This window comes from Lepisma saccharinum, chromosome 16 (assembly GCF_977018435.1).
Source record: "Lepisma saccharinum chromosome 16, izLepSacc3.1, whole genome shotgun sequence".
NCBI lineage: Eukaryota > Metazoa > Arthropoda > Insecta > Zygentoma > Lepismatidae > Lepisma > Lepisma saccharinum.
In genome coordinates, this window is record NC_139244.1 from 59,025,704 (window position 1) to 59,048,667 (window position 22,964).

At 37.3% G+C, this 22,964-nt stretch overlaps 1 protein-coding gene across 2 annotated transcripts in view; it reads right to left on the reverse strand.

Moving 5' to 3' along the window:
- The window catches only part of LOC146000496 (uncharacterized), a 159,768-nt gene that overhangs the window by 91,513 nt on the left and 45,291 nt on the right, over window positions 1–22,964 (reverse strand). Inside the window, exon 4 of one of the 2 annotated variants that reach the window (XM_083138225.1) lies at window positions 5,551–7,771. The exons of the other annotated variant lie outside the window; for it this stretch is intronic. Within the exon in view, the coding sequence (XP_082994351.1) occupies window positions 6,604–7,771 (1,168 nt within the window). The 3' untranslated portion in view covers window positions 5,551–6,603. Of the gene's footprint in view, window positions 1–5,550; window positions 7,772–22,964 lie in introns of those variants that run through there. 2 annotated transcript variants of the gene reach the window in all.

Sequence of the window (22,964 nt, forward strand, 5' to 3'; positions counted from 1 at the left end):
AGCTCCATGATCTGACCACCATTACTCAAAGGTAGCCATTCATTTGAAGATGGGTGAGCCCCAGAGCCACGTTATGTGGGGCCAATGCTGGAAAATTTCAAACTTCAGATTACCCAACGTGGGAATAGAACCTGGATCTCCCACATGGCAGATCACCGCAGCCAAAATAAAGGTTCTGATGAATTTTATGAAAGAACCTTTTCTTAGTCTTGGGTATTCCTAAAAATACTATCTTGGCCTTGTTTTGATGCTCTTTGCATCAACTGAGATTCTTATCCAAAAAAGTCCCTACCCAATTGGAAGTGAAAGACCTCAGTTTCCATAGTTCAAGGGACATCGCTGTGGATACAACACATGTGGTGTTGTCACTTTCAACACACATCTATACTTTGTTGAAGAAAAATCTATACAAAATAGGTTTCACAAAGTGAATTGAGAATGATAATGGGTTCTAAAAACAGATGCAAAGAGCAAAGGTATACTGGTTAATATTTAAGTGGAGTCCAAATTCGAGTATAAATAATTTTTAATACGATATTTTGTCTGTACATACAATCACACAGATATTTCTTTTTCTCAGAGGAATCTGTGATGATCATTGTACATTTTTACCAGATTTGAAATGCAATGCATTTAATTTACCTATTATATGTAATACCTTAAAAATAAACGTGTATACACATGAAAACCTTGTGTGTGCATGTGTTTGTAAATTTAGATCTTCATTCTCCCACCTATCTTCAATGATTTCACATCCTGTGACTCATCTTTACCAGATGGGAAAAAGCACCTGTAAAAATTTCAGCTGTGTTCTTCTGTATTTTTACTTCATCTTACAGTGGGTTATTTTCTTGACAAAAGATATTTGTAGTGATAGAAAGAAATGATACACATAAAGAAAAACAAATATTCTCTGTTCTTCAAAAACTTTTTAATAGGCAATAATAGCATAAAAATTATTTCTTAATGGATCATTCATTGTTCACTTACGAGTTACTGAATTCACAATTAATATGGATGACTTTGTACACGTGCATTTAAAATTTTAAAATATTGTTGAAAGTTGACAAAAACAATTTTGAAAACATAAACAGATCATATATATCTGAATGAGTCTGCTCAAGACACATGGCTTACTGTTACATATAAATGGGCAGAAAGTTCCAGATAAACCTGTACTGGTAGTCAACCAACATAAAAGAGGATACCTGAGTACAAAGAAATAATATAAATCCACTTTACATGACAGTGTAGCTTAGGACTATTTAGACTTTGCACACACTGCTGATACTCTCGAGCATCACCGAAGTATATTGCATAGCTCACCAATTCACGACTGGCTAACATGGAAGAAATTGTGCTCACTTCATGAGAGCATTTATGTGTAAAAAAATTGTTGGGAAATCAAGCTGTCTCACTGCATACAGAACTAGTAGTTTCATAAAAATACAAAATTTTACCCCACTGATAAATTAAAGTTTCACATGAAAGTGACAGAAAGAAATGCTTATACATGTGCTAACTGAAAAGTTACGAGTGCCTCTGTACCTCTCAGGTCATGTGCAAATGGGAGACAGCGAATTGGCAGACAATTGAAGGGACTGGAAATCCCACAGTCAATTATTTCAAATGAAAATCCATTGGAAATCTCTTCACTGACCATATCTAACTTTAGATCATTGTGAAAGGCTACAGCTGTGGAGAAATCATTTCATAACCAACAAGATGGTTGCAAATGGCACTGCTTAAACTGGTCATTGACAGCTGAAACAAACCAATAAAAGAGGTAATACATACTTTGAACAAAGCAAGCCATGTTTGGTGCTTTCTCTCAGACCAGGTACCATGCAAAGAAGAAAGCTGTCATACCAGTTGATATCACCTTCATACAATAGATAATGCAGCTGTGGTTGTGGTTAGAAATTTTATTCTACTAACAATCTGCCAATTCAGTATATTGTATACACATAAAAATTATAAAGAAATACATGTAACAATGAAGTGCTAGAATTTGTGAGGATCAAACACCAACATATACAGGGAGATTATTTCAGTCGTCTACCATGACAGCGCCGGCCGCTCAGCGGCCCCTTCATGCAACAGGTCCCGGCAAATTGTGTTACAGGAAGTCCGTAACAGAAACTGCTTGTTTTGTAATGTTTCCACTTTTCACAATTACAGTTACAATTACAATTGAAATAACCACGTACCTTGTCGCAAGGATGCTGGAAAAGGTGTCCTCCCAAATAGAAATATTTCTGACATCTAATCTTAGATTAGACATCACTACTTTATCCTCAGTTGTCGCAAGAGTGCCGGCAGGTTATCGGGGGTCAGGGGAGTTGTCAGCCGCGAGAGGGCTTTCATACTGCACCTGTCGGCAGTGATGCCAACCGCATGGACATTTCCCTACGCATAGGGACTTTTCACTATATTTCGCCGACGTAGGGACAGATTTGCCAAATGAGGGAAAATGTAGGGACTTTTTTCAATCTTGGAAAATAACATTTTATTGTGCAAAGGTGCAAAGCTTACTCGCCAGTCAGTTGCACTTTCTTCGTTCTCAGTTTGGAATGAATAGATTAGTTTATCTGGATACTTTAGGAAAAAAAAGAACTAACTAATAAATCTCCGTCAGAATTTTGGAACATGTTATCGGTTACCAATAACTTTCAAGGCAAGATCTTTTTTGAAAACATTTCCACTCTTGCGAAAATAGTGCCAACACTGTCACATTCTAACGCGGAAACGAAAAGAATATTTTCAATGTTAAGTGATACAAAAACAAAAAAGAGAAATAGAATGGGACCAGAATTGTTAAAGACTGCAGGAAATACAGCATCACCAACCAACATCTATCTCTTCACAGCAGCAGCAGCATGCATGACTTCAAATAACATAATCAACCGTAAATGACTCAACGTTATTCATTAGGGGTGTGCGGATCCCGAAAAGTTTGGACCGGGAAAAAAAATTCCCAATCCAATCCCGATTTCAGGATCCCGAGCAGTCGGGAAATACCGAATGGTCACTTTAAAAAGTCATTAATTCTCGACGTTTTCTGCATTGTAAGTTACTGGAACTTACCGGAAATTTTAAGTTTTTATTCTACAAATGCAAAAACAAACACTTAAAGTGAAAATGACATGTAGAATTCGAGATTTCCAGGGCTTTGGAAATTTCCCATCCCGAAAATTTTACGACTTGGTCAGGAAATTGCAAATTTTTCCCATCCTGAATTTCGGGATTTAAAAAATTCCCATCCCGTTCCCATCCGGACCCAAAAAATTCTGTCCCGCACACCCCTATTATTCATTAAGGCAAGAATTTACAATACCGGACCATTCTGTAATTTCTATGCTATGTCTTATACGCACGAAATAATTAGTTGTGATGATTTATGTCAAGTTAACATGTTGGGGTGAGGTGAAAAAATTGTTCATTAACGTGTAGAAGTTGTAAAATAAGCTTTTCAATTCTAGCAATGATTCTCCATATACAAGTATGGTAGCCATATTTGTTGATTTGAACAACTGACGTTCGCAATTAGTGACGCTGTCTACAGCATTGCCACACTGTTGATTTCATACTTGGAGAGCATGGATTGTGTAAGAATGGTGGAAGAGAACAGTAAAAAATTTGTTAATGATGTACAGATTTTTAGGTGGAGTGTGCAGGAGGATGGCCGTGGGCTAATTAATAAACTTATGGATTTCGGTATATTGCCCAAAGAAAATGCTTACATGTGACAGCGACAGTCACGATGTAGAAGAATATGTGGAATGTGGACTGATTTGATTTCAGGTAAGTTTGGTAACAGTGCATCGATCGTAAAATTGCACGATACGAAAATGGTGTCTTCGATGATGAATGTTTGCCGTTAAAGTGCTACGAAAATAAGATTTTTTTATCGGTTCGTAATCACAACTAGCGCAAAACCATTCACGGATAGCCCCACTGACCATTCTCGGTAAGGTTAGGTTAAGTTAGGTTAGGCAAGGCAAACATAGTTAAAATTTGGGGTCGAAAAACCATGCACGGGTAGCCCCACAAACCATTGACGGATAGCCCCACGAACCATTGATGGTAAGGTTAGGTTAGGATAGGGAAACACAGTTAAAATTTGGGGCCGTAGTAATATCAGGAATGTATATTTCGTTTTTTAAGTATTGGAAACACAAAATCTTAAGGTAAATATTGAGCAATAATCGTGGACCACTAAATTTCACTTATTTTGCAATTTTACATGTGACCCCCAAATTTTAACTTCAAATTCGTGATTAGGAGGTCTCAATTAGTGAGTATGCGAAATATTACAAAAATCGGGGAGGGGTCCTGTATTGTAAATTCGCTCCTTCATTAATTGTGGAAGCACCGAGCAGAAAGATTTGGTAAGTAATTGTGTATATTTTATCTTCTGTTTTGCAAGCTCATGAGGTGTTGTTTTCTTTAGTCGCTTTACTTGGTGTACGGACATTTGGTCAGTTGTAAGGAGATTTTGTCTACGTCTGTAGGGACATTGCCGGAAAATGGTTAGCAACACTGTCGGCTACCAGATGTAGTGAGTCTACACTATGTTCACTTGTGTTTGCGTTTATCAGTATGCATGTTGTTTACACTGTGTTATTGAGTTCATCTGCTATTCAGTGCTAGTGCTTTATTGTGTGTTGTTATTCATTCATTATTTATTCCGCTAAACAAATATAGTCTTGAACAAAGAGTTTTTATGTATGATAATTACATGAAAACGAACTCTTGCAGAAAAGTGGTCAGGCAATTACGAGAGACAGGATCTCTTGAACCTAAGAAACGTGTTGTATTGCTGTTGAAGGAGGTCATTTTCAACATCTTTTATAACACAGGATGTCAGAGATCATTATTATTACTTTTAAATATCATTTTACGCTTTCGGTTTGCTTTATGCGCCGGGATGCTGTCTTTCCTTTCTGTCAACTGAGGATAAAGTAGTGATGAAATAAGGTGCCAGAAATATTTGTATTTGGGAGGACACCTTTTCCAGCATCCTTGCGACAAGGTACGTGCTTATTTCAATTGTAATCGTAACTGTAATTGTGAAAAGTGGAAACATTACAAAACAAGCTGTTTCTGTTACGGACTTCCAGTAACGCAATTTGCCGGGACCTGTTGCATGAAGGGGCCGCTATGCGGCCGGCGCTGTCGCGGTAAACGACTGAAATAACCTCCCTCTACTAACTTACAGGTACACAGACAAGTCTTTATTGTTTGGTCACAATGAGTGAAATTAAATAATATATATTTTGTGTGTGGAAATATTTAATTTGTGGTAATTGAAGTGAAAAATGCAGGTTCAACCAGGACTTAAACCTCTTTCTCTAACATTCCATGCAATTGTTCAAAGGCAAATACTGATTTTTCAGTTCCATTGTTTTAGGTTTGAAGGGAATATTAAGGAACAAATAATCCTTTTGTAGTGGGAAACATTTTTGCACAAGTTACACATGTAGGTTTGGATTACCAAGATTCATTTTACAATATTGATGTATGAGTGTTAGCCCAAAAAAAAAAAAAAAAAAAAAAGTTTCCATAGTCTGATATCTCCCAACAGTTTTAATTTGGAGAAAGAACATGTCATGGGAAGAGAGAGACATCATTACACTATTCTTCCACATAGTACCCAGTGACATTCAGAGACTTGTCGTACTGCTTCACAAGTTTTAGGAAACACTGTTCGTAAAATTGTGTGTTCTGTTTACGAATGGAGTTGGGTACGGCACCTTCCACTTCTGCTGTAGTCGTGAAACTCATCGCTCCCAGTACCTTTTCCAGAACAGGGTCTAAGTGGAAATCACTCGGTTCAAGGTCAGGACTGTAGGCAGGTGATTCAAGCATCTCAACTGATTGTGGCAAGAAGGTTGACCATTGCTGACGCCCTGTGGAATGTCACATTGTCATCCAAGGTGAGGATGTCTCATGTCAGAAGGCCTGTTATGGATTTCCTTACCAGAACTACGACGTGCAGATTTGTAGAGAACAGTTCACATTTCACACTCCATCCTATATTCATGATTGTAACACATCTGTATTCTCCATGCTGGCCGGGAACACACTTCTTAACTCTTCCTGTCATCAACACAGCAGTATGCTGACGTCCTCTGCAAGGAAAAGGTCGTGCATAGGGCAACAAAAGAAGGATGATGCCTGTATAACCACGATGTACAACCAAATCAAAATCTCAATGCTTTCTGGAAATATAGACTATCCCTCGTAATACACATTTTTGGTTGAACAATTTGTCACATTATGAACATCTACATGATTTTACATTGGTATGAACCTTTGCATGAATGTCAGACGTGTTTATGGGTAAAATTGTTGTTACAAATCAAACAACTAAAAAGCTTCTATTTTGTATGAAACCTAATTTGGACATACAGATTTTTTGTGTCTGAAGACCTTCCTGGAAATTCAACAATGAAAATGATTCTATTTGTTGTAAATTCTCATAAGATGTCAATTACTACTGATGTTTTTGTTGCAAACTGAGCATGAAAAGGGTTTTCTCTCTTGTGAATTCTCATGTGCTCATAAAAGTTTGCTTCTGCACTAGTCTCTGTTACAAATTCACAAATGAAAAGGCTTCTCCTTGGTGTGGATTTTCATGTGCTCATGAAGAATACTCTTTCGACTGAAACCTTTGTTGCAAATAGAACAATGAAAAGGTTTGACTTTGTTATGAATTCTCACATGCTGTTCAAGATCTCTTATTGTCCTAAAGCCTTTGTTGCAAATTGTACAATCAAAAGGTTTCTCTATGGTGTGAATTCTCGTATGTTCACGAAGATTCCACTTTTCACTAAAGCCTTTGTTGCAAATTGAACAATGAAATGCCTTTTCATTGTTGTGAATTATCACATGCTGCTTACGATCTCTTATTGTCCTAAAGCTTTTATTGCAAATTGTGCAATCAAAAGGTTTCTCTATGGTGTGAATTCTCGTATGTTCATGAAGATTCCACTTTTCACTAAAGCCTTTGTTGCAAATTGAACAATGAAATGGCTTTTCATTGTTGTGAATTATCACATGCTGTTTAAGATCTCTTATTGTCCTAAAGCTTTTGTTACAAACTGAACAATGAAAAGGCTTTTCATTAGTGTGAATTGACATGTGCTCATGAAGAATCCTCTTTCGACTGAAACCTTCGTTGCAAATTGAACAACGAAAAGGTTTTACTTTGTTGTGATTTTTAATGTGCTGCTTAAGATCCTGCTTTCGACGGAAGACTTTTTTGCAAATTGAACAATCAAAAGGCTTTTCTTTGGTGTGAATTCTCATATGCTGATGAAGATGTTCTTTTTGCCTGAAGCTTTTGTTGCATATTGAACAATCAAAAGGCTTTTCCTTTGTGTGAATTCTCATATGTACATTAAGACTTCCTTCTTGAGAGAAACTTTTCCTGCAAATGGAACATATAAAAGGGATCTTATTCTTGTGAATTCTTCTGTGAGTTATGAGCAGTGCTACACTCGAGAAACATTTCTTGCAAAGGGAACATTCAAGTTGCTTCTTCTTGTTATTACTCCTGGCACTTCGAATATTCTCTGTTTTTCTCTCAAAAGATTTGGGTGAAGGTACAGGTTCCAGTATTTCCTGTTCATTGACACATTCTGAATTAATATTTGGCTGTTCTTGTAGACTTACTTCTTTGAAGAAGTCAGATGACAACGGGAAATGTCTATCAGATCTTGAGATATCTTTCACCTCTAAAAGCACTTCCATCTCATTTTGATGCCTGTAAAATAGAAAAAAAAATGGATGGAAACATGAATTAATTCATAAGTACTTTAGCTCACCATGTTAATACAGGAATTTACACAGGTTAAAGTTCACAAATAGACAAAATTACGGATGCTCGAGTTTGGACTCAAAATAAAAATTACCCAGTAAGCGAACATAAAAATGAATTAAATCACAATTTAGCTTTGTCAATTCTACATTAAGCTATAATAAACAAATTTATTTTCGAGTGTGCTTTTGATTTTTTATCACCATAAGAACAAGAAAGCAACTGTTTTGTCTTCTGTTCTTAAAATGATCCCTCTCTTCAAAATATTATGAATAATAAAACATATGGTTCGATTATAATGAAATTCAAAGACAGTGCAGGAAGAAAGGTTTTAAACACAATTCTTAAAATCAGTCAAAAAAGTACAGGTAAAAGGTACAAAGGAAAAGTTCCCCATGCATATAGAACCATCCCATGAAGGCACATTTAGGGGATGTGAGAGTAGGGCCCCACACATTCTCCATCTAGGCCATTTTGGAGGTGATGTGATCACCTCCATGCTCTGCCGACCATTACCTCCAGGTACCCATCGAATTGAAGATGGATGAGGCCCTGAGTCACTTTATGTGGGGCCAATGCTGGAAAAATTCCAACCTTAGATGACCCGTGGGAATCGAACCTGGATCTCCCACATGGCAGACCACCGCAGGCAAAATAAAGGTTCTTTTCAATTTTGTGAAATAACTTTTTCTTAGTATTGAGTATTCCTAAAAATACAATCTTGGTCTTGTTTTGAATTTCTTTACATCTATTTTTAAAAATCATAATCATTGTCAATTTACATTGCGAAACTGACTTTACACAGATTATTATCCAAAGGAGTCCCTACCGAATTCGAAGTGAAATACTTCAGTTTCAATGGTTCAAGGGATATCGCTGTGGATACAACACATGTGGTGTTGTCACTTTCAACAAACATCTATACTTTGTTGAAGAAAAATCTATATAAAATAGGTTTCACAAAGTGAATTGAGAATGATAATGGGTTCTAAAAACAGATGCAAAGAGCAAAGGTGTACTGGTTAATATTTAATTGGAGTCCAAATTCAAGTATAAATAATTTTTAATATGATATTTTGTCTGTACATACAATCACACAGATATTTCTTTCTCTCAGAGGAATCTGTGATGATCATTGTACATTTTTACCAGATTTGAAATGCAATGCATTTAATTTACCTATTATATGTAATACCTTAAAAATAAATGTGTATACACATGAAAACCTTGTGTGTGCGTGTGTTTGTAAATTTAGATCTTCATTCTCCCACCTATCTTCAATGATTTCACATCCTGTGACTCATCTTTACCAGATGGGAAAAAGCACCTGTAAAAATTTCAACTGTGTTCTTCTGTATTTTTACTTCATCTTACAGTGGGTTATTTTCTTGACAAAAGATATTTGTAGTGATAGAAAGAAATGATACACATAAAGAAAAACAAATATCCTCTGTTCTTCAAAAACTTTTTAATAGACAATAATAGCATTAAAATTATTTCTTAATGGATCATTCATTGTTCACTTACGAGTTACTGAATTCACAATTAATATGGATGATTTTGTACACATGAATTTAAAATTTTAAAATATTGTTGAAAGTTGACAAAAACAATTTTGAAAACATAAATAGATCATAGATATCTGAATGAGTCTGCTCAAGACATATGGCTTACTGATAAAATAAATGGGCAGAAAGTTCTAGATAAACCTGTACTATTAATCACCCTACATAAAAGAGGATGCCTGAGAACAAAGAAATAATATAGATCCACTTTTTGTGACAGTATAGCTTAGGACTGTTCAGATGTTGGGGACACTGCTGATATTCTGAGCTTTGCCAAAGTATATAACTTGGCTCACCGGTTCACGAAAGACTAACATGGGAGAAATTGTGCTCAATTCATGAAAGCATTTATGTGTAAAAAACTGTTGGGAAATCAAGCTGTCTCGCTGCATAGCAAACCAGTTTTATAAAAATACAAAAGTTTACCCCATTGATAAATTAAGGGTTTCACATGAAAGTGACAAAGAAATGCTTATACATGTGCTAACTGAAAAGTTACGAGAGTGCCTCTGTACCTCTCAGGCCATGTGCAAATGGGAGACAGCGAATTGGCAGACAATGGTCTCTTGAAGGGACTGGAAATCCCACAGCCAATTATTTCAAATGAGAATACATTGGAAATCTCTTGACTGAGCATATCTAACTTGAGATCATTGTGAAAGGCTACAGCTGTGGAGAAAAAAAGGTAAAGTGCTCCCCTGTGCTTAGCACAACGCCATGAAGGCATGTAGGGGGTGTGGGGGTAATGCCCCACACTTTCTTGATCCGGTCGTGAGTGGGGAAGATGTGATCAGCATCATGCCCCCCACACTGCCTTTACCCCCCAGGGTTTCCCCCAGGTACCCATGTCATTCGATGCTGTGTGGGCGCCGGGGCTGCTTCCAACGTTAGAAAAGTTCCCGAATTTGAACCGGCCGGGGATCGAACCCGGGACCTTGAGCATGGTAGTCAGACGCATTACCGACTGAGCCACTGCGGCCACATAACAGCTGTGGAGAAAACATTTCATTATCCAACAAGATGGTTGCAAATGGCACTGCTTAAACTGGTTTGTTGACAGCTGAATCAAACCAATACAAGAGGCAGTACATACTTTGAACAAAGCAAGCCGTGTTTGGTCTTTTCCCTCAGCGAGGGTACCATGCAAAGAAAAAAGCTATCACGCCAGTTGATATCACCTTGATACAATGAATATTGCAGCTTTGGTTGTGGTTCCCTACACCACACTGCTCACATCATTTAAGCACTCCATTCGAGGGGTGAGGACGAACACATTTCTGCAGTAGTGAAGAGTGAGTGAAAAGTTATGTGGGGCAGTGTTTTGAAGTAACTAGTTAAAAGTAACTGTTACTTATTTGAGGAAATGTAACTGTAAGTAGTTACATTTGAAGGTAGGTAACTGTAACAGTTACTTTTTATGATAGAAGTAACATTTTAATAGTTACTTTTACAGTTACTTTACGACACTTAAATTGCTATGTAAATTATCGTAAATTATTGGCTATTTAGTGAGCGGAAATTCAGTTTCTGCTGAGATACATTAGTCCATCCTTTGATACATTAATTCTTGCAAACAATGCAATAGATGAAGAGGAAAAGAGAAAGCTGTTGCTCTAAATTTGGCTACTGGCGGTGGGCAGTCAGTAGGCTCCAGGTGCCAGAAATTTCAAGGTGACAGGTTTATCGTATGTTTCATCTTTTATTTAAAGGTAAAGGTAAAGTGCTCCCCTGTGCATAGTACCACGCCATGAAGGCGTCAAGGGGATGTGGGGGTAACGCCCCACACTTTCTTGATCCGGTCGTGAGTGGGTGTGATGTGATCAGCATCACACCCCTGACCGCCTTTACCCCCAGGGTTTCCCCCCAGGTACCCATGTTATTTGACGCTGGGTGGGCGCCAGGTTCGCTTCCATCGTTAGAAAATTTCCTGGATTTGAACCGGCTGGGGATCGAACCCGGGACCTTTAGCATGGTAGTCAGACGCATTACCGACTGTTCTCAAATGACCAAAGCAATATGCATACCTCGAACAAGAGGTGGATTTCCCAGAAGCGGGAAGATAAGCATCTTGGAGGAGAATTCTTTCCTATTGTGTCAGTTTGCCATTGTCAGTGGTGTGCTGTAAAGTGTCTCTTGTTTCTGTAGTTTGTCCCTCTGTGTTGTAATTGTCTCTATGCGATTTCATTTATTTGAGTTCCTGATAATTTAAAAATGGAAGTAAAATAGTTCCGGTTAGAATTCGCCTATTTACAATTATTTAGCACTTCTGGAAATTTGAAAGAAGTAAAATATTTTGATAAGTACTATTCGTTTAAGATGTAAATGAGAACCCATTCTCCTGAAATGACAGATGTGACAGATCTTTACTTTGGATGCAATGATAGCAATAATAATAAACACAATTATTATTGATACAACAGTGAATTACAACACTCAAGTGGCAAATGAATGAATCAGGAAGATGCTAGCCATCATTCACGCTAGTTTATGCAATCGTCTGAGAGAGAACTTAAGGGGTAAGTTGAAAATCACCTTCATTGATAACGCACAATTATAGGCAATTACATTATCATTTTAATCATTTTAAGGTTCATAAGCACTTGAAATTGTACAACAAATTTATTTCTCTCTTACACATCCTTTATGTGCAAAAGATTTCTCTTGTTAGATATAATATATTATATATGAATTCGTAACTTTGTAAGTGGATAATGTTTTAAAGCTCATAGAAAATCTATGAACACAACTGAATTAAAACACATGAAGCCAGTTGGAAGCTGCTATTTTTTGTTAGAAATATTTTTCGGTTTCAGCATACGTTCTCAAGTAGCATAGTGAACAAATATCATTACTAAAATACAGAAGAATCTATATTGAATTCATTCTCTTGGTCAGTTCCAAAACAAAAATGAATTGTGGAATTATGTACACAGCAGTGGCAGCGATTGGGTTCCAAAACTAGAGGGGCAAGGTGCAAAAAGTGCAGGGGGGGGGCAAGCACAGTTTAATTTTTCTTGGGCATAAGGCTAGAGTGGTGCGGGGGCAAAAGTAACATAAATTGCCACGACTGGTGCACAGTAATGGGCTTCAAAGATATTGCATATCGCATTGTATTCAATAGGCCCCAGACTAGTTTTCTGGTGGGAGTGTGGCCCAGTCACTGCAGCTGTTCTGATAGTAAAGTGGCCTTGAACTTTTTCTTGTCAGGATACAAAATTGAATCAGCAACTTCTTGTTAACTATTAAAAAAAATGTTGTCCTATATTTTTAAAAAAATGTATGGTACAAAGCATCTTTTGAAGTTAAGTGACTCATGAAATAAAAATGTGGTTCGACGTTTACCAGCCGTAAATTGTCGAGGTACATCCCTGGATCCCTCTAGTGAATTCAAAGAGACACATACGTGAGCAGCGAGTGAGAGAAACGGGTATGTTAGATTGTATAAAATCATGCTATTTCTATAATTTCTCAATTGGACATTCCTTAAATACAGCAACGATAATAAATATAAATGTATGAGCTGCGGTAATTCAGTCATTGGTCGGTCTCAGTGGCTGAGTGGTTAGCACAGCGTTCGAATCCCGATTTAGACATTGTTGTTTGTGATTTTCCCAATCAGAATATAGATAAATTAGAGAATCTCTGTAAAAAACTAAAAATTGAGGAAAAAGTTAAAGACAGGGGATACTACTGCTTAGGGGTATTACTAAAAATAAAAAAAAAGTCGTTCTGACTACCATGCGAGTGGCCCGGGTTTGATCTCTGGTGGGAGAGAACAGAGATTTTTTTCCACCTCTTCAAACGGCTCCGGAACCCACCCAGCGTCGTATAAAAAATAGGTACCTGGATGAAACTCTGGGGGGTAAAGGCAGGCAGGGACATGGTGCTGATCACATCACCCCCACCTTTGGCCGTTATCAAGAAAGTGTGGGGCCCTAACAATATAACCCCTATACACCTTCATGACATGGTGTAAAGCACAGGGGAGCACTGTACTTTACTTTATAATAAATATAAATAAAAGAAGACTTATATTATGTGCCAGTAAAATAAGTAAAACACACGTGTCTTCACAAATTATTTTACAGTAAACCCTCGTTAACACGAATCCCATGGAATTAAAAATCAAGAGTTCGTGTTAAAAAAATTCATGCTAACCAGGGACTCAAATTTGATTGTTGCAATACAGTTCTTTCTACACATTAACCATTTACAATACGTATTATGTATGTCATCACTACTACAGTACTACAGTAATTAACTTTTAAAAAAAGTACTCACAGATCATTTTCTGGTGAAAAATTCCTGTATATTGCGCTGTTGCAGACAGGAAGGCGTTGTTTGCTCCTTCTTCATCAACTTTATTTGCTTCACCACAAATCAATAATGATGAAATTGAGTGTCTCTTTTGGAACCGATACAGCCAACCAGCGGAACAACTGAAATCTTGAATGTCTAAATTTTTGGCAACCTCACTTGCTTTGACTGAATTATAGGTCCACTTAAAGGTACATTTGAAGCGTGCATGGTTGAACCATTCTAGTAGTAACGTTTCGACATTTTCATAGTTAGCACTGCGAAGTCGCTTAATTTGTTCCCGGAACCTGATGCAGCAGCATTAATAATTTTTCTTTAAGTATTGTAGATAATGTAGATTTGGCAATTCCATACTGTTCAGCAATTGTCGTTTTGTTCAATGCACCACGTATACTTCCTCTAGGATTTTCAGTTTTGTTTGCAGATCTATGCCTGTCTGCTTCCTCTTGGCCATGACTCCCACCTTACTGCTTGCAACTTGATGTTACTTGTACTGGTTCTGAACACACAACTGAATTTGTTGATTAAATACGTATAAGCTAATTGTTGACATGATGATTGCGAATTTCGAGCAATTGCACCCAAGTTTTAATCTTGATGTTACTCGTACTGGCTATGTTCTAAAGAATAGAAAAATACATTTGAACACATTGTTGATCTGAATCTGTTGGTTACAATACTGTAGAAGTTGATTGATGATAGAGATTGTTGAGCGATTTCTTACATACCTAGCAGAGGAACGACAGAGGGACAACCGAAAAAAAATATGAAAAACTTTGAAAGTTCGTGTTAAATGAGATATAATGACGCAATGGACTAAAAACAGTTTGTAATTCTTGGTAACCGAAATTCGCGTTAACCGATAAAACTTTCTATAGGATATGATACATCCCTGCCGGGACCAACAATTTGTTCATGTTAACAGTGTGTTCGTCTTAAGCAAGTTTGTGTTAACGAGGTTTTACTGTATTACAATTAATGATCGATTTGTGTAATTTGGTTGCAAGAAAATTTCCAACAGAAAGTAACTGTAAAAGTAATTTACAGTTACTTTTGAAGCACAGGTAACTGTAACTGAGTTACTTTTTAAAATGTGTAACTGTAACTCTGTTACTCCTTTTTTAGCAAATAACTGTAACTAGTTACCTTTTAAAAAGTAACTTTCCGAACACTGATGTGGGGGATGTATGCTAGAGCCTTTAGGATAGCTGGGGACAGCTTGTAGGATTAAACATTATAGCCATTGAATAACTTGGAGAGAAGGTGGCAGCTTACGTAAGTTTCCCTTGCTGAGGGGTAATATATTGCCACATCCCCACTTTATAACACAGAAATATCAGGTTCATATTTCGAAAATGACTTAAAGACCAACGACATTTTCCGCCACGAAACTAGATCTTTCATCATTTGTAGTTCGTTAATATGCACCTATAAGATTTTCCATTTTTTAATTTGACGCATATTTTATATTTCAGAAGTTGAATATCCCTTCCCTTCTTTCTCTCTCTTCCTACAATCTTTGGGAAGGTTGAAATATTGGCAACTGAGTGCTGGTTCAACTGCCTCCTTTTCGCTCTCGAACAAATACTACTTTCAAGAAACAAGACAATACTTCGTAACTAAACAATTGTTTGTTCTGAACACGCCATTTACACACCACTTACAAAATGTGACAAAACACGAACATAAATGTTAACCATTCTTCCCTTTCAGTGTTTATCGATTTTTGCTGAATACGTTTAGACTTAAAAATTGTTATGAGGAAATGATAGACATAACATCACGTGTGCATTGGCTTCTTCAAACTGTCAACTAATGTGAGCTATTTGGAGAAGAGGAAACGTGCTTATTATGACAAGGGTGGTCGTGAGTTCGATTCTCCATCGAGGCAGGGTTATTTTTCACGAGTATTAATGTTGGGCGTAAAGTTTATCCACCTTCCTGGTGAATTAACGTTGGTCTCTGTATTTCACGAAGTGAAAGTAAAGAGTAAGAGGTTCAGCTATTTTGATGTTAGGAAGAAATCATGATTCTGCGCATTCCATGTGGCACAAGTTACGAAGAGCTAATGTGTGATTGTTTTCAATATTGCAAATTGAGTAGAAAGTTCGTTAGATCGAATACTTTCTGTTGAAATAAGACAAGTATTTTGGGTACAAAGCATTGGCAATTAACGACCATTCGCAGGTTTGTATTTTGTCATTCACTATATAAATAGTTGTTAGTAGTTTTTTATCGCATCGGCTCCGTTGTAATAGCCATTTACTTACGTTAATTGGCAATTTAGTATTAGTTTTGGTTTGAATTGTTGCTTTAAGTCTACTTTATGCACAGAAAGGCTAATCAGGACTGGAACTACAATTTAAAGTGGGATCCGAACCACTTTGCCATGTGTCTCCACTGGGTACTATTAGTTTTAGATGCATCAGAAGATGGAGGGGAGGCGATTAACAACAGTCATTACAAAGGAATGGATATAACATTACCAATGTTAGCAATACGAACTCATTGAACTCTCCCCTTCCTTACAGTAATGCACTACAGCACTTCTTAAAATTGTGTGTGTGTGCTAGAATGTTGAAATAATAAATATTTTAGGTGTCATTGAAGAGCATGAATTACCTGTATATACAGGGTGATTGGTAATTCGACCTATTCCTGAAAAGGATTAATACTAGAGCACATTTGCAACAAATTTGACCCTATGCACCAGGGGTCGGAAATCAATGGGTTTCGAGTTATTGCAGTTTGTAGATTTTCGTGACATATTCAGACTTCAGACCACCCTGGGCACTTAATCGACATGTTGTTAACAGCTGACGAATGAGTGACTAATGGGAAAAAAAATCATGCCCAAAATTCCCATACTAACAGAAAGAAACAGTCATTGGAGCACATATCATGAAGAAATTTGCAAATTATCATTTAAATCGAAGAGGATTACTCAAAAAAAGGTAACACACTTAGCGTAAAAATTACGGAAAAAACTTCCTCGTTTCATAAGCTCTCCAAAAAGATACAAATGTTGTCAACTGGCACATGGGTTGGGGGAAAATTCTGAATTAAAAGCGGAGAAGGCACGTTGTTGACCTCTTTGTAAAGTGAAAAGAAGTTGTCGGTTGTGAGAAATAAAGGAATGAACATGAGTGAAATAATAATGTTATTTACCATTCTCATGATTCCAGGTTGTCAGAATTAACTGTTACAAAAACTACAAATCCTGTTCAAATTTCCTCCCCGGTTACATATGCAAGCATGCAGCCTGCAGTGTACTTCAGACACAGTCACTATCGTTGACACTTTGTCTCTTATGTATTGGGCAGCTGTCACAATTCTCCCTCTCAACTCTTCTTGGGAATCCACTGGTGTACTGTAGACTAACTCTTTCATGTGACTCCAAATGTAAAAGTCGTATGGCGTCAAATCCGGACTCCTCGCCGGCCAGGGGGTTGGGCCGTCTCGACCAATCCATCGCATGGGATAATTGTCGTTCAGCCACTGTCGCACACTTTGGAAATAGTGGGCTGGGCAGCCATCATGTTGGTAAATCATACCCCTCTTGTGGCGAGCGACACATGCTTCAGCAGCGTCGTCAGTTCTTTCCTTAGTTTTCGTAGGTAATGCCATTTAGGTTTTGTGGCAGAAAGAATGGCCCGATCACATGATTGTGGATGATTCCCATTTTGTGAGAATTTTCTCTGGTGAGCCTTTTCTTTAGATTTTCTTGGGTCATACCCTTAGGGGCCCAAAAATGCGCATTATGAAAATTCGTAATACCATCGCAGTCGAATTTGGATTTGTCCATCCACAGAATTCTTGTCAGATGATGGGGGTCTACAACGTGCTTTATATTCAGATTTTTCCCCCAACCCATGTGCCAGTTGACAACATTTGTATCTTTTTGGAGAGCTTATGAAACAAGGAAGTTTTTTCCATAATTTTTACACTAAGCATGTTACCATTTTTCTTGAGAAATCCTCTTCGATTTAAACGATAATTTCCAAATTTCTTCATGACATGTGCTCCAATGACTTGTTTTTTTCTGTGCGTATGGAGATTTTGGGCATGAATTTATTTTCCCAGTACTCACTCATTCGTCAGCTGTTAGCAACATGTTGATTAAGTGCCCAGGGTGTAGTAGTTTTTTCACAATTAGTAGTTTTTTGGTCGCAAGTTGGAATGTCACGAAAATCTACAAACTTCAATAACTCGAAATCCATTGATTTCCGACCCCTGGTGCATAGGGTCAAATTTGTTGCAAATGTGCTCTAGTATTACCCATTTCCAGGAATAGGTCAAATTACCAATCACCCTGTATATCTTAAATGATATTACATACAGCATCCTGAATACATGTATGTGATATGCGAATTAGTCATAATGTGTGTGTTAACACAACTTATGCAGAATGGCTAAAGAAAGAAGTTTAAACCTTTAATCCTGGCAATCAACAGCTTCTAAGGGGAAAATATGCAGAAGTGACGTCCCTCAAAATGTGCATCAGATAAATTTTTGAAATGTTCTATCAACGGTCTCTGTTCAGATAAAAAAAAAAAAAAAAGGAGAGGAGAGGGTGTGATTTGAGGGTGGGATTTGAACCCACGACTTTTCATGCTTGACGAAAAATAAGAATAGCATCATCTAACCAACTGATCTATATTAACTTACTGACAATATCCTCTTAAAAACATGCTGATGTTTATGAAAACATCCACTTTCCTGTGTTCCAAGCACATTTTCTCGACAAAACATTACTTTTTGAGAACAGTTCGATATTATGCAAGGTATTGTAAATGAAATGTCTTATAGACTCCACATAAATTTGCTTATTTCTGCTCAAACTTGATAGCGATTTCCTCCAAGTGGAGAAAAAATCTATTCAGTGTTTCTCTCTGATTTCAAGTCGAACAAGGAGAATCGTAAAAATTTCTTAAGGTTCTTTATCCAATTTACTATTTCTGTTTTATTGTGTATTATACTAGCGGTTTATAGTTTCTAAGTTCATGGAATGTGCGAAATTGGAAACCTTTCACTACAGCGTTTCTTATCTAAAGTAAGAATCACGAACCTTCTGACCTTCTGTAAACAACCGTCTCACTTCGAGTAACGTATCACTCCGTGCCAGCTGTTTGTGAATGGTGCGGCCATCATATGCTGCTCACTCGCAATCTTTAGTTTTACGTAACATGGAAAAACGTATTCTTATTTTAACTGATAATCTACACATTGAAGTATAGTAAATTTTCTACAAGTTATTAAATACGTGTTCTTGTTCAAGAATGAACATATTTTTCTATGCCAAAAGTTCAATTTATCTGACACTGGGTTAACAGATCCCACTTCCCCCATCCTCTCTCAGTATGACAGCGCCAAAGTTATACAAGAGAGAGAGAGAGAGATTAGTTTCAGTAATTCAAGCCTTTTGGTTTTATTTCCACCAAATTATTGCCCAACATTGTTGACATGTGAAGTATTGTTTTCTCCTTTGTACAACAAATATACCGCCAGTTTTAGCAGAAGCTAAACAAAGATAAGCCGGGGAATAAAAAGAGATTGTTTATCTTTCTCTCGGTTTCTCGTGCACTAGAAAACATGAAGACGATAATAAGCACATTATTTACGCACGTCTCATGCAAGTAATGTATTCTCTTACCTTGATTCAGTACTTCCTTTTTGAACTTGAGGCATTTTCAGCTCTAGATATCATCCTGTCAGAGTACGGTCTGTCAAATTTGCTTGCCAAAAAGGAACTCAAGAGGCGATTTAACGTCGACTGCTAAAATTGGGGAGATCATCATCAATCATCACTATCAACATCTTCTCCACAGTGGACAGGACGGCTCTTTGATTGAAAGAATACAAAAGCACCTCGCGTTGTATTGCATCTATCTCAAAATCGGTGTACTTGTTTATACGAGCAACAACGTGTTTTTTTCGCGGGACTCACAACTTGACCGGTCGTTTTAATTTCTTTCATCACAACGAAAACACAAAGACGCAGACACAGAATTACACTTGGACCCCAACTTCACTGCTTGCTCAGGATAGCACCGACACAACGTCACATAAACGTTAAGAACAACCTGCTTCTTGCCACTTTTCAAACGGCTGTATTTCTGAAAGACTACTCTGAAAACACGGGAGACCTCCTGCACGCATGGAAGTCGCCATGTTCGAAACTGGCACTATTTTCTTGCTGTTCACGTGATCGATTGTAATTTATACAATAATCACGTATTATTATTATAAACAGAAACCTTTAATGAAAATATATTTTAAAATGTATAATCCAATGTAATTTACACGTTTTTCTTAAATTAGCGTATTTTCATAGAACGGACTACATGATGCGGAAGAAATCCGTTATTAGGCTGTTGCCAACCACAATACTTCTCACTAAGTCAAGTACAGAAACGGAAGTGGTATGTCGATTGTCGGCATATGATAGTATGATTTCACATTGTCAGTGACGATCCTCCGGGATGGGGAAGGGAGTGGGAGGCAGGAGTCGATCTATAATCCAGAGGTGTTCACCATCCGGATGGTGACATCCTCACACTCCGGAATACTCTTGCGGGTGAAGGAGGGCAGGCCGTAGGGTGAGGGAAGTTGATTTAAAATGAACACCTCACAACAAGAGAGAAGAAAAATGTGACAATATTTAAAAATTCACCCCCAAATATGCATTTTATTTTATATGTAGAGTACAATAAAATGTGACTGCCTCGAAATATTTCTGTATTATACAGTCTTCTTTCCCCACTTTTATGCTTCTCTAAGTTGGCGTTTTAGTTTCCCTTGGTGTCTTTTCTGCATAATTATTAATTTAGTCAATCAAATCATATGTATTAGCTTACTTTCATTATCTATAATAATAAATCATAACACTTTCCAACATCAAATAAATTTAATGAAGAAACCCTGGTTTCAAAACGTAATTTATCTCATGTGTCACATTCTTCTAGCAACGTTTTTTTTAGTAAAATATGAGAGAAAATTAATCCTTTGGTACGGAACCGTCTTACTTCTGGGGGATAAGATGTACATTTTGTATTTTATTTTTTTAATTTAGTGTTCCTTTTTTTCCACTTTTGGCTAATCCCGACGATGAGAATGAGTGATCGTCAGATGAAATTGATGAAGGGACACTCACAAATAACACCTATACCGGGATTCGAGCCAGGGAACTTCGGCGATGAGTCTGAAAGTCGATCACCAGGCAAGATGTACATTTTTTAAACTTTTTTTTAACATACATTCAATAACTTTCAACAGGTCATCACTCAGTGATACACTGCTTATTCCGCATCTGTTGACAAATAGAATGTTTTACACCTTGTAGGCTATGTGGATTATTTCTTTTTCATAAGTTTGCAACACTGTTAGGGTACACGTGCTTTTGTTTACAGAAGGTCTTAAGTTCTATGATTCTCACTTTAGTTGAGGAACCAACTCAAAGTTGGCTACTCTCAGCTGGCACTGAAGTGCAATGTTGCTACATTTACAAATTTCGGGGTGGTCAAATATGATGTTGCAAAGAGTACAGTCAACAGCAAAGATAATGGTAGGCAAATTGTCCACAGCTATTTTCGCTACCTTTTTATTCTACATCCTGTGTTGTTTTAAGGAATGAAATGTATTGGTTCAAAGCAGGCATTGTTCTCTGCTTATTGAAGTCCATATTTCAATTCATTGTCATCACATTGTGTAATTCAGACCGAATGAAAATGGTAGTGGACAATTCACCTACTGCTTCTTTCTGTGTTGGGTGTACTAACTTACAGGTATACAGCCACGTCTTTATTGCTTGGTCACTTGTTCAAAGGCAAGTACAGAGTTTTCAGTTCCATTGTTTTAGATTTGAAAGGAATATAAAGGAACTAATATTTCATCTGTAATGCGACACATTTTTCACACAAGTTACACATATACTGTTGGTTTACCAAGATTAATTTTATAATGTTGATGTATGAGGGGCCAAAAAAAAAAAGTATCCCTAGTCTGCCATCTCCCAACAGTTTTATTTTGGAGAAAGAACATGACATGATCAGAGGGAGAGACGTCATTACACTACTCTTCCATATAGTCCCCAGTGACATTCAGACTCATCGTACTGATTCACAATTTTCAAGAAACACTGTTCGTAAAATTGTGTGTTCTGTTGACAGATGAAGTTGCGTACGGCAGTTTCCACTTCTGTTGTAGTGGTCAAACACTTCCTTCCCAGTACCTTTTCCAGAACACGGTCAAAGTCGAAATCACTGTTCGCGTGGTCAGGACAGTAGGGCAGGTGGTTCAGGCATCTCCAACTAATTGTGGCTAGAAGGTTAACAGTTGCTGCCACCGTGTGGGATGTCAGGCTGTCATCCAAGAGGACGATGTCTCACGTCAGAAGGCCTGTTACGGATTTCCATACCAGAAGTACGACATGCCAATTTGTAGAGAACAACAGTTCACAGTTCACACTTCATCTTATATTCACGATTGCAACACACCTCCGTTCTCCATGCTGGCCGGGCACACACTCCTCAACGCTTCCTGTCATCAACAGAGCAGTACGCTCATGTCCTCTCCAAGGAAAAGGTCGTGCGTAAGGCAACAAAAGAAGGATGATGCCTGTATAACCATGACATATAACCAAATGAAAATCTCAACGCTTTCTGGAAATACAGACTATCTCTCGTAATACATATTTTTGGTTGAACAATTTGTCACATTATGAGCATCTACATGGCTTTACATTGGCATGAACCTTTGCATGTATGTTAGACGTGTTTATGGGTAAAATCGTCTTAACAATTGAACAACTAATTGGCTTCTATTTGGTATAAAACCTCGTGTGCACATTCAGATTTGTTGTTGCTGAAGACTTTGCTCGAAATTCAACAATGAAAATGCTACTGTTTACTGTAAATTCTCGTATGTTCATTGATTTATTTAGTTGTCTTAACTTTGCTTTTCTGGCAAAATTGCTTATTGTGAAGTTGAGAATGAGTGGTCAAAAGATGAAAGAGATGAATGGACAATTACAAACACAATGGACAACACACAAAAAAAATTCTATAGAGGATTACACTGGCTACAGGTTTGAAGATGCCTTTTTCTACTCAAGCCTCTGTTGCAAATTGAACAATTAGAAGGCTTTTCTGTCTTGTGAATTCTCATATGTTAATTAAGATGTCAATTGCTACTGATATATTTGTTGCAAACTGAGCATCAAAAGGGTTTTCCTTGTTGTGGTGTTCATGAAGTTTCCT